General features: G+C 47.3%; 1 protein-coding gene, 1 non-coding gene and 1 pseudogene across 2 annotated transcripts; all 3 read right to left on the bottom strand.

The window, feature by feature from the left end:
- Positions 1 to 916: 916 nt before the first annotated feature.
- LOC125545621 (U-box domain-containing protein 4-like) lies at positions 917 to 4,741 on the bottom strand. Its single transcript, XM_048709633.1, has 3 exons — positions 4,152 to 4,741; positions 1,427 to 2,906; positions 917 to 1,342 (listed from the first exon to the last, which is right to left on the bottom strand). The coding sequence occupies exons 1-3, from the start codon at positions 4,484 to 4,486 to the stop codon at positions 1,253 to 1,255; spliced, it is 1,905 nt and encodes a 634-aa protein (XP_048565590.1). The 5' UTR covers positions 4,487 to 4,741; the 3' UTR covers positions 917 to 1,252.
- Positions 4,742 to 5,881: 1,140 nt separating this feature from the next.
- TRNAY-GUA lies at positions 5,882 to 5,966 on the bottom strand. Its single transcript is given in 2 exon segments — positions 5,882 to 5,917; positions 5,930 to 5,966. It is a non-coding gene; the product is annotated as a tRNA-Tyr (tRNA).
- A 266-nt stretch (positions 5,967 to 6,232) lies between these two features.
- Positions 6,233 to 8,854, bottom strand: LOC125547087 (annotated as a pseudogene).
- Between the last annotated feature and the right edge of the window lie 3,479 nt (positions 8,855 to 12,333).

Genomic DNA, 12,333 nt, shown 5'->3' with positions numbered 1-12,333 from the left:
CCGCCACCAGCGCCGCACAGGGAAGCCCCGCCCAGATCCGCCGGCGGCCCGACCTGCCGCCGAGCCGAGCGCCGCCACGAGGGCCGGCCGTCCCGCGCTGCCCAGGAGCCTCGCGAGAGGAAGGGAGCCCCGCCGCCGCCGACGCACACGCGGGCTTTGCCCGGCGGCGGCGAGGGAGAAGGAAGGCGAGAAAGGGGAGCGGCGGCGGCGATCTAGGGTCCTTCTCAATACATTATGATGGTGTTAGGTTGCTTGTTTACCGTATAACTATTTGCGTTGTCATGTTTTGTCCCGTAATGGGTTTCTCCATGTCGAGCATTCGTAGCAGGTTTCCTGGCAATGCACCAGCTCGCCTCCCCTCTCTTTCCCTCCTCCTATCTTGCTTGTAATACCAGTGAACTTTGTACTCCATTTCCGTTAAGCCCGTAATGGCAAGGGGAATGCCCGGTTGAAAAAACAAACAAAGAGACCGAACAACAAAGCAGACGCCCAATTCTCTTTCAATATCCCAAGACATGGATGACTGGATAGACAGCATCTGCATTCGCGATAGATTGCTAAAGAATCGTTTCTCAAATCATCGATTAATTTGCGTACCTGCTTCTCGATGGCAGAAAGATCACCCCGGGCATCCATGGATGAGGAAGATTTATTCTTAGGAATCCCCTGTTAAATGTTTGCCGCCGAAGAAATTGCCCTCTCATGCAGACAGCACCCAATCTTGTCAGGCACGATTACATTTTCCCTTCGAGGGGCAGGGAGAAACACATGGTTGCATCCTACGATCTGTCTCGCTGAACCAGATGAAATAGGCCAGTGACACAAGAAACATGACGCTTCCTTTTCTCTTATAGAAAACAGTCTGTGCAATCAGAGAGACATAACTGAGGTAGACTGCTGAGCTACTAGTACTGCATAACGCAAATTTGTGCTAACTGCCAAGTATCAACGCATCACAAAAGCCACCTGGCAGAGTTGAGCCAGGACAGCTCCTGGAGCTATCATGATACAGCGCTGCTAGCCTACAATCGCATCATCAGGCACATCAGAGACATCTCTCAGTAGAAGCATGCAAGCAGTAAACCAGTGCGAGTCAGCTAACAGCACGTGCAAAGCAAAATCCCGGTCAAAAAGATACCAATGAACAAGCTGCACAAAAGATATGTAAAAAAACCCGAAAAAGGCGCCATCTCAACAACAAACACCCACGCCCAACAAGTAGCATGAGATGATGAGCACAATCTCAATCTGACTATAAATACGCAGCACCGGTCAACCACTTGGAAACGCTTAATGAGCTCCCATGTCTCTGGCTGCGGAAGTAGCTGAGAAGAGCCTGTGCCTGCAACAAATACATATTCTTAGCAAAATGATTTTGCAGGTGGTTTTCTTCAAGATGTAAATTTTGTTGTAAAAAGTGGCAGACCGTTTCTCTTGCTCGCAGTGTTCCTGACTGTGACAGTGTGACTAAAGGGGGCACGGCGCCCTCTTTAAGAACTACGCTGCAATATCGGCTGCTGTTTGTGCATAGCTGAAGCAATGCCGCGGCAGCATTTTCCTTCCCTCTCGGTGAACCCAGTTCGACAACTTCAACAAGAGCTGGAATACCTCGTGTCTCCCCAATCGCAGTTCTCCCTTCTGGTATCATAGCAAGATTTGCCAAGACAGCTACAGCTTTGTCGATCATTCCAAGAGCAGGATCCATAAGCTTAACTAGTTGCTTCACCGCATCAGCTTGCACAATGTGACCCTTGTTCTCATGAATTATGGATAAATAAGACAATGCAATAGCTGCATCTCTCTTTCCTTGCGGGGTCCCACTTACCAGCAAGTCCACGAGAGGCTTGACGGCACCAGATCGTCCAACCCTCACTTTGTTTTCTTTAATAACCGAGAGACTGGACAAAGTAGCTGCTGAATTCTCTTTAGCTTCAGGGTTCCCTGTTTCCAGGACATGGATGAGAGGATCAATAGCATATGCATTCACGATGGCAATCTTATTGTTATCACTGATGGACAGATTGAGGAGGGATGTCACTGCATTTTCTTGGATCTTGGCATCTGGTGAATGAAGAAGACCAACCAGCAAGTTTATAGCCCCACAATCTGCAATGACAATCCTGTTCTCCATGTTGTGCTTAGCTAGAAGGCGAATCTCTGATGTCGCTGATCTTTGACCTTCTATGGAATCGCTTCTCAAATCATCGATTAGCTTGCGCACCTGATTCTCAATGGCAGAAAGATCACCCCGAGAATCCATGGATGAGGAAGATATTATTCTGTCAGATGTTTGCCGACGAACAAATTGCCCTCTCATGCGAACATCACTTAGCTTGCACACCTGATTCTCGATGGCAGAAAGATCATCCTGGGCATCCATGGATGAGGAAGATATTATTCTGGGGAATCCCCTGTCAGATGTTTGCCGACGAACAAATTGCCCTCTCATGCGAACATCACTTAATCTTGGCAGGATAAGCCTCAATGTACTTATCCTATCACACTTTGCACGCAGGGTGTTGTCCATGCAGACATTGAAGCAGTGACGAATGTCAAGGGACTCAAGGTGGCGGCAATTATGCAGGATGGCTGTCAGTCCTTTATTGGTCAGGCGATTGGCAAATAACTGCAAAGAGCGTAACTCATGCATAGTTGCAATCCCCATGGCTTCGTCGTCCCTGTCATTGTCACTAGCTTCAAAATCATAGAACACGTCCTTATTCAGTCTGAAGCGTTTCAGTTGTGGGCATGCTTTGCCAACAACCCCAAACACACCACTCTCACCCACATCTGAACATAATGAAAGCTCGAGCTCCTCGAGCAAAGGGAATTTCACTATCATCTCCTTAAGTACTTTATCAAAATTATAGCGAGAAATGAGGCGAAGACTCTTGAGAGATGGTGCCCTGCAAATGTAGCACTTGGATCTCAATAACCAATAAAAAAATATGCCACACATATAGAAAGACATAAGCACCCTGTATAAAACAGTAAGCTAAATTTATGTTTCGACAGATTTGCAGAGCACGAATAGAACATTTCATAAATTCAGATAACTGCATAGCATCATAGGACACAGATCATAACTTAAAGAGGTCTAGTGACAATTCAATTAATGATTAATTGTTTGATTTGACAAAAATTTCAGGGATGCTAAGTTTTTTATGCCTCATCGCAGGTTGCAAAATTAGAATAAACTCTGCACTCCAGCATATGAAATCGGTTGAGTTTGTTCTGTTCAACAAGCAACATAACTCCAAAGTCTCAAACCATTGCTAATGGGACTGTTTCACTGGAAAATACTCAGAAGCGCTAAAAGGCTAACTCACAACTGTATTGTGTTTCAAACCAAACCAAAGAATACTTCCCCGCTGTATTAACAAACCAATATATGAAGAACTCGGCTGAGTTAATTCTTAGTTGGCAAGCCAATGCACAGGTTGACGACGGGACAACAATTTTTGGTTGGCTGGAAAATCAGCATTCTTTTTCAATAGGGTGGGCACAAAGGGATAGGTTTAACTGTATGAAGATAAGTAGATCAATGACCAGACCAGAGGGTGGCTAAATGTTGTGATAAGAGAAATTCAGCAGAGTAAAACTTGAAATGTCAGAATCATCCAATTATTGCAAACATTCTATGATTTACCCATACGTCCACAAGTGCTTCTATTTGTAAGTCGCTCATCCATTCTCCCTTGCCAATTAAGTATCACTAAATTTTACGAAGCTGCAGACAACATGAAGGCGGTATGGTGTCCGGAGTAATGCACGGTGATAGGTTTTCTCTAGCGCTTTCTCTTTATCAAACTAAGAATAGTCACTCCTCTTACTGAAATATATATAATAAATTCAATAAAATAACTAGTGTTATAAGTCTGAAAAACATGATAAAGTGATAATACAAAAAGGCACTATAAGCATCAAATCAGAAACCACATAATTTTCAGTTGTGTGATTCCATAGCAAAATTGCATGATTCCTACCCAAAAATAAAATTGTACAGAACTTTTCCGCTAAACGAAACACGAAGGTACACATAAATTGCAAGGGATTGGAACGGAAACAGAACATGTAGCCACTGCCTAACAAATCAAATAGAAAGCTCCTAAAACAAGAAGATGGTGTGGGGGGTGGTTAAAAATTCTCACTGGTCGGCGAGGTAGAGGAGAAAGTCGTGGTCGTCGGTGTAGTCGCCCCAGAACGCCTCGCATCTCCCCGCGCTGCGGCGGACGGCGGCCTGCGCCATCCCGTGGAGGTTGAGCTCGGGGGAGAGGTCGGCGTGGCCCAGCATGTCGATGCGGCGCCATAGCTCGGGCTCGTCGCGGGCGGCGCCGCGCCAGGAGCGGCACACCTGACCGGCCCCCATCAGGATGTCGACGTGGTCGAGCTTCTGGAGGATGGTTGAGATCGCGTCCGGTGGCAGCTCCGCCCAGTTCCTCATCTCCTCCTCCGCCGACACAAACGAGGGGGAGGAAGTGGGCATCTCGCTAGGTGGGCTGCGACCTTCATGCAGCGCGAGGAAGAAGCTGAGGGCGTTTGACCAGCACAGCTCCTGCGCTGCCTTGCGGTCAAGGAGGAGCACGCGCTCGAGGTGGTAGTCGTCGTCGCAAGTCGCCGGCGAAGTCGCCGTGTACGAGCGAGCGACGGCCGGCGTGTCAGGGAAAGGAGCGAGGAACTGGTTCAGGTGGGGAATTTTACTATTTTGCACAAAAATCTCATCCTCCGTGCGGAAAATACTCGTCGGAAAATAGATGCCTTATCAATTTCTCTCCCACGGGTATTTTTAAATAGAGAGAGTAAAACCATCTGTAAGCGGGCTCCTCAAATTGATCAGAACGCAGAGTCATTAACCAGACAGACTAAATAATTGATCTAACCAAACCTCTCAAAGCTTCCTTAAATGTTTTTATTATGGCCTGGCACCCCTCATATTGCCCTCATACTCCCTTCGTCTCTTTTTACTCTGTATATAAAATTTGGTCAGAGTTAAACTTTAACTAAGTTTATAGAAAAATATATTAAGATTCATAATATAAAATTAATATTATTAGATGCATCATGAAATTAATTTTCATACCATATAGCTTTAGTATTGTAGATGTTGATATTTTTTCAACAAAGTTGTCAAACTTTATAAAGTTTGACTTTGCTCAAATCTTATATGCAGACTAAAAAAATGGAGAGAGTATATGAAATGAATACGAGGAGTGTCCAAGCATGTTCGGTCAGTGATTCTGTGTCTGTGACATACGATTCAGCTCACCACGAAGCATTTTTTGTTTTATTATTATTTTTATTTCTCTTCTTCTTCACCAATCACATTCATACTCGAGCAGGCTCGCCAATACCTGCCCCGTCCCTGACACCTCTGCATTGTTCCATGGCCACCTTGTCCGAGGCCGGCCCATCATCCTTGGTCACCACTTTTTTGCCCGGTGTGCCGATCTTGGTCGACTTTGGTGTCTAGGCATGCGACCCCATCGAACCAATCTCCAGCGACCCATCTGTGCTGGATCGCTCGCTATAAGACTAGCTACAATTAAGAGTAACATACACTAGTAATACACACATATCCTTAGACTATATTACTATTTTCATAGTAGGTAGTAACTTAAATGTGATAACATGTAAAGATTCATTTATTAGGTTATAGACTCATATTGCATTGGAACATGTGATGTTACAGTAACTAGCTAAGTTACTACAACTAGCTCTCTCCTCATTAACTCATTGCCGCATAAACAAATTTGCTGAGTTGGACCCGATGTTACTATTGAAGTTACTCCCACTGTGGCTAGTCTAACCTCGGCAGCCACAAAGCACCCTCAAAAAAAGAAAGGAAGAAAAAAAGTGTCGAAAAAAAAATGTGGCGAGAGTGTCCGACCTGCCGGATTCGAACCAGCGACCTAAGGATTGATCTGCAACACTACAGTCCTCCGCTCTACCAACTGAGCTAAGGTCGGTTTGTGTTTGAATTAAATAATTCTTTCTTACATTAAGAAGAAGCTGTGACAAGGATTCGATCAACGCTACTTGAGGGAAACAAAGAGTAAAGAAATGATTGGGGGTGTTATTTGTAATTAGGAACCTAATCTACTCGAGTTACATTTTGCGGGCCTACAGGAAGCCATAAAACATGAGTGCATGACTACCCCACCAGCTATGCTGCATGCAACGGAGGCAGGCAGGCCGTGATTTTGACCGAGTATCTTCTCCATCTAGAGGAGGATCACACAACATTAACCGCGAAAGGCGTCCGGACCGACTGCGCGCCATCCGACCAGGTGATGGCGCCGTACGCGTACCCCTTGCTGGCCCCGGCGCCCGCGAAGCGCACCTCCTACGCCGCCGTCGTGCACCGCCTCGAGAACAGCAGCCGCTGGGGCGACACCTTCACGGACAGGCCCGCCGGCGCCTCGACGGACGCCACGTACGTCGAGTCGGACTTGGACGGCCCCCCGTTCGTGGCGGTGCGCGACACGGCGACAGGCTTCCCGGCCGCGAGCCGCGGCACGGAGATGGACGGGTAGTTGACGTTCGCCGTGATGAGGTCCTCCGCGACGAGCTTCTTTATCCGCCGCGACACCGTCAAGTCCGTGGCGACGCACACCAAGATCTTCCCGTCCACCTTGCGCGCGCGCAGCGATCCTGGACTGCAGTTGCTGCAATGCAGCCGTCACAGACTGATCAGCGATCAACATTGTAAAACGTAGTAACTTGACGTCTTCAAAATGGTCTTGATATATGTACCTTGCCTCGGCCACCGTCGCGCGCCGGGCTGCCGCCTGGGCCCCAAACACCAGAGGGTAGCGCTCTCCGCCGAGGCTCTGGTTGAGAAGTTTATGCCGACTCCCAGACATGGCATGGCGCGTCGCGTTGAGGTTGAGGGATACGAAGCAGTGTAGCACGGCGATGGCGATGGCGACGCGTACCTTGAGGACTTTCCCGTTGCCGAGGACGATTCTGGACTGGAAGGCGCGGTCGATAGTGGAGGCGGCGACGGTGAGGATCCACGGCGCGGAGTTGGCGACGTGTGTAGGGGTCGGGCCCGTCGTTGCCGGAGGAGCAGACGATGAGGACGCCCCTCTGGTGCGCGTGCGCGTGGAAGGCGCCGAGCGCTATGTGCCGATGGAGATGGAGATCACGTCCACTCCGTCGCTGACGGCGTCGTCGATGGCCTTGAGCAGCGCCGAGCCCAGGCACGCGTCCGTGGTGCACACCTTGTACGAGGCCACGCGTGCGGCCGGCGCGCCGCCCCCGTACCAGGCCGTAGTAGTCCGCGCCCTCCACGGCCGCGCCCGCGGCCGTTGACGCGCAGTGCGTGCCGTGGCCAACGTCGTCTCTCGGCGAGGAGGCCTTTTTGCCGTAGTGCCGCGCGCCGATGAGCTTCCTGCGGCACACGATGGCACAAGTTCAGCCGTGTCACAAGGTGCACATTGCAAGTGTTTTTTCTTTTCTTGTTATTACAGCACCTGTTGCAGTTGCTCTTGTGGAAGCGTGGGCCCTCCATGCACACCCCTCGCCATCTTGCCGGCACGTCCCGCATCCCGGCGGCGTCGTCGAAGCTCGGCGACTCCGGCCAGACGCGTGAAGGAGACAGCAAATCAGAAAAATGAAATGCAGGCAGTGTCTGTCTCGACTCACGATGCGAGTCGTGCGCTTGTCGCCCGCACCGGTATCGATGACGCCGATTATGACATCGCCGGACCGGAGGCCGGGCGGCCGAGGCGGTTGGCGCGGTGGCCGGACTGCGCGTCGCCGGCGGGTCCTGCCGACGGGCTCCACATGTAGACGACGTACAACTGAAACCATGATACCCATCCCAACAATGCCGTCAAACAAACCATGATATTGATATACAACAATAAACACGCGTTATTAGCTAGTACGTACGTACTTCTGTTCTCGCATTTCAGAGTTCCGACGCGCACGCGTGGCAGGTGCAATCCAACAGTAATAGTTTTTTTTTTCGAAAAGGGGTTTTATCCCAGCCTCTGCATCAGATAGATGCATACGGCTCATAAAATTAAAACGATAGTCCAGCAACAAGTCTTCAAGTCTCTAAGTGTGAAAAAAACAAAAGCTCAAAAGAGCTAAGACAAAAAGCCACAACCGGCTGGCAAATAAAATAGGAGCACTACATGCCTATTCTATTACATGACCGTCATCCAAACCGGTTGAAAATATTCCGAGCTACCATCTCCCATCGGGTAGACGCAGTAACCAAACACTCCCTGGCCTCCGTCGGAGTGAGTAACGACCACATACGGATGAACGCCGTGGCCCTGAAGACAACCTGCAAAAAGTGAATGTTCGTTGATCTGTTAAAAACTAAATCATTCCTGCAGTTCCAGACTGCCCAAAGTAAAGCACAAACGCCAACACGAATGTGCCTCGCTGTATCGGAATCAACCCCATCAAGCCACGTTCCAAATAACATGTTGACAGAGGTGGGCAGATTAATATTAAACGCAATATGAATCGACCGCCACAGAATCTTAGCCAACGGACAATCAAGAAAGAGGTGTTTGATATTTTCGTTATAGTCACAAAAACTACATCTAGCAGAACCCACCCAGTTGCGTTTTGCCAGATTATCCTTAGTCAAAATGACTTATTTATGCACAAACCACATAAACACTTTGATTCGCAAGGGTACCTTTACTTTCCAAACGTACATGGAGGAAGGAATGACGCTAGAGTTTATGACATCCAGATACATGGATTTGACCGAGAACACGCCGTTCTTAGTAAGTTTCCAATACAGCTGATCTGGCTGCTGGGACAGCTGTACATCCATGAAATGTCTTACAAGATGAAGCCAGGCCTCCCAACGATTTCCAACTAGCATCCTCCGAAAACTAATATTGAGGAGAGTGGATTGTAAAACGGTTGCAACGTAGGCTTCTCTACGTTGAACAATGTTGTACAGAGTAGGATATTGAAGTGCAAGGGGGTTCTCCCCAAGCCACGTATCCTCCCAGAACCTCGTATTAGCTCCATTCCCGACTATGAATCTTGTCTTGTTGAAAAAGAGTTGTTTAACTCTCATCAAGCCTTTCCAGAAAGGTGAGTCAGAGGGCCTCACAGTCACCTGGGCCAGGATTTTAGCATGAGGATACTTATTACGTAGAATCTGTGCCCAAGTAGCCTCTGCCTCTGACGAAAGTTTAAATAGCCACTTGCTAAGGAGACATATGTTTTTGACTTCTAGATTTTCAATTCCTAGACCCCCTTGGTCCTTCGGCCTACAGATTATATCCCACTTAAAAAGCCTATACTTTCGTTTAAGCTCATCACTCTGCCAAAAGAATCGAGATCGATAGAAGTTTAACCTTTTCCTGACACCCACCGGGACCTGGAAAAAGAATAGGAGAAACATAGGCATACTGGTAAGGACCGAATTAACCAAAATTAATCGTCCTCCGTATGACATGAGCTTCCCTTTCCAACAGCTCAGTTTCTTTTCAAAACGATCTTCGATGCATTTAGTCAGCTTACGATGATGAATGGGTATACCTAAGTACGTGAACGGTAACGGGCCCAATTCACAACCGAACAATTGTTTATAAGCCTCCTGGTTATCATTAGCTCTTCCAAAACAAAACAATTCGCTCTTGTGAAAGTTAATTTTGAGCCCGGACAATTGTTCAAATAAGCATAACAGAATCTTCATGTTTCTTGCTTTTGCCAAGTCGTGCTACATAAAGATGATAGTATCATCAGCATACTGAAGGATGGAAATACCTCCATCAACTAGATGCGGAACAAGGCCACCTACCTGCCCGCGTCCTTAGTGTAACGCCCTCGATGCGGCTATATCTCCTACGTGTCGAAGCACGACTTAGAGGCATAACCGCATTGAAAGCAATGTTGCAAGTAAGGTAATCTTCACAACAACCCATGTAAACAGATAATAGGGGAAAAAGGTACATAGTTGGCTTACACTCGCCACGTCACACAAAGTACATAAATAACATTACAATCATCCAATACACTCATGGTCCGACTACGGTACCAAAATAAAATATCAACCCCAACAAGCGACATGGTCCTGATCGCCCCAACTGGGCACCACTACTGATCATCAGGGAAAGACACATAGTAACGGCGTGAGTCTTCGTCGAATTCCCACTTGAGCTCAAGCGCATCATCTGGAACGGAATCATCGGTCCCTGCATCTGGTTTGGAAGTAATCTGTGAGCCACGGGGACTCAGCAATCTCGCACCCTCGCGATCAAGACTATTTAAGCTTATAGGTAAGGCAAGGTAATATGTGGAGCTGCAGCAAGCGACTAGCATATATGGTGGCTAACCTATTCGCAAAAAAGAGCGAGAAGAGAAGGCAAAGCACGAACGAAGAACTAGAGAACAATCTACGGCAAACATTACTCCAACACCGTGTTCACTTACCGGACTCCGCTGAGAAGAGACCATCACGGTTACACACGCAGTTGATTCATTTTAAATAAATTAAAGTTCATGTTATCTACAATTGGACATTAACAAATTCCCATCCGCCCATAACCGCGGGCACGACTTTCGAAAGTTCAAATCCCTGCAGAGGAGTCCCAACTTAGCCCATCACAAGCTCCCACGGTCAATGAAGGATAAACCTTCTCCCGAGACATTCCGATCAGACTCGGCATCCCGGTTCTACAAGACAACTTCGACAAAGATAAAACAAGTCCAGCAACACCGCCCGAGTGTGCCGACAAATCCCGATAGGAGCTGCACATATCTCGTTCTCAGGGCACACTCAGATGAGCAATCCGTACAACTAAAACCAGCCCTCGAGTTTCCCTGAGGTGGCGCTGCAAGGGGCTCTGGTTTGGACCAACACTCAGAGGAGCACTGGCCCGGGGGGGTTTAAATAAAGATGACCCTTGGGCTCCGGAAACCCAAGGGAAAAAGAGGCTAGGTGGCAAATGGTAAAACTAAGGTTGGGCATTGCTGGAGGAGTTTTATTCAAGGCGAATTGTCAAGGGGTTCCCATTATCACCCAACCGCGTAAGGAATGCAAAAATCCGGGAACATAACACAGATATGACGGAAACTAGGGCGGCAAGAGTGGAACAAAACACTAGGCAAAAGGTCGAGCCTTTCACCCTTTACCAAGTATATAGATGCATTAAGATAACAAGTTAATATAGTGATATCCCAACAATAAACAATGTTCCAATAAGGAACGATCTCCAATCTTCACCTGCAACTAGCAACGCTATAAGAGGAGCTGAGCAAAGCGGTAACATAGCCAATCAACGGTTTGCTAGGACATGGTGGGTTAGAGGTTTGACATGGCAATTTGGGAGGCATGATAAGCAAGTGGTAGGTATCGTAGCATAGGCATAGCAAAAGAGCGAGCATGTAGCAAGCAAAGATAGAAGTGATTTCGAGGGTATGATCATCTTGCCTGCAAAGTTGTCAGAGTTGACTGGATCCTCGGAAGCAAACTCAACGGGCTCCTCGTTAGCAAACTCATCTCCCGGCTCTACCCAAAAAAGGCAAACAAGCAAAAGGAACACAATCAACCACGTGCAAAGCTCGAACAACATGATGCAAACATGGTATGCTATGCGGGATGCGATATGTGATGCATATGCAAGATTTGACAAGGAATGATTGAAACTGGCCTCAACTTGGAAATCCAAGAGTGCCACTGGAAAGATGAGGTGATTTCGGTTGAAATCGATATAAAGAACACCGGAATCGGATGCACGGTTTGGAAATGGCAAGCAAAACAAATATGGCACCGGTCTGCGATAAACAGCAAGTAGTCATCTAAATGCATCAAGATAATTATACTACAGTACTCAAACATGGCAAAAAAATACATGGCAGGGATCCACTCATAATGCTTGACAAAAGATGAACACTAAGCTACGGCCAATTCATCCATTAACAGGTTCAAACAAGCATGGCAAAAGTGCAAATGATAAACAGATTTCAGACTTAGTGAAATTAACACAAGTCTGGAATTTAACATCAGGTAGCATACTTTGGAGCATGAAAACTATATGCTACAGGAACTTAGCATGTCAAAGCAAGGCATGACATGAAGCTACTCAAAGCACTTAACAAAAGTCCATTAGTGACCTTGAGCCAAAAGGAATCAGAAAATACAATTGCAAGCATGTGAACATGGCAAAAACATAAACAGATTACACACTTAGAGAAAAAACTGGAGCATGCAAATCTGTTAACGAGTAGACATGTTCACGAGCTCGATGCACTCACTACAGAGTATGGCATGACAAACTAAGCATACACCCATCAAGAATACATATTATATGAGCTAGACATGGCAAGAACAACAACATAGCATTCACG

This window comes from Triticum urartu, chromosome 3, assembly GCF_003073215.2.
Source record: "Triticum urartu cultivar G1812 chromosome 3, Tu2.1, whole genome shotgun sequence".
In the NCBI taxonomy this organism is placed as follows: domain Eukaryota; kingdom Viridiplantae; phylum Streptophyta; class Magnoliopsida; order Poales; family Poaceae; genus Triticum; species Triticum urartu.
This window is presented reverse-complemented; position numbering and strand designations above follow the sequence as displayed.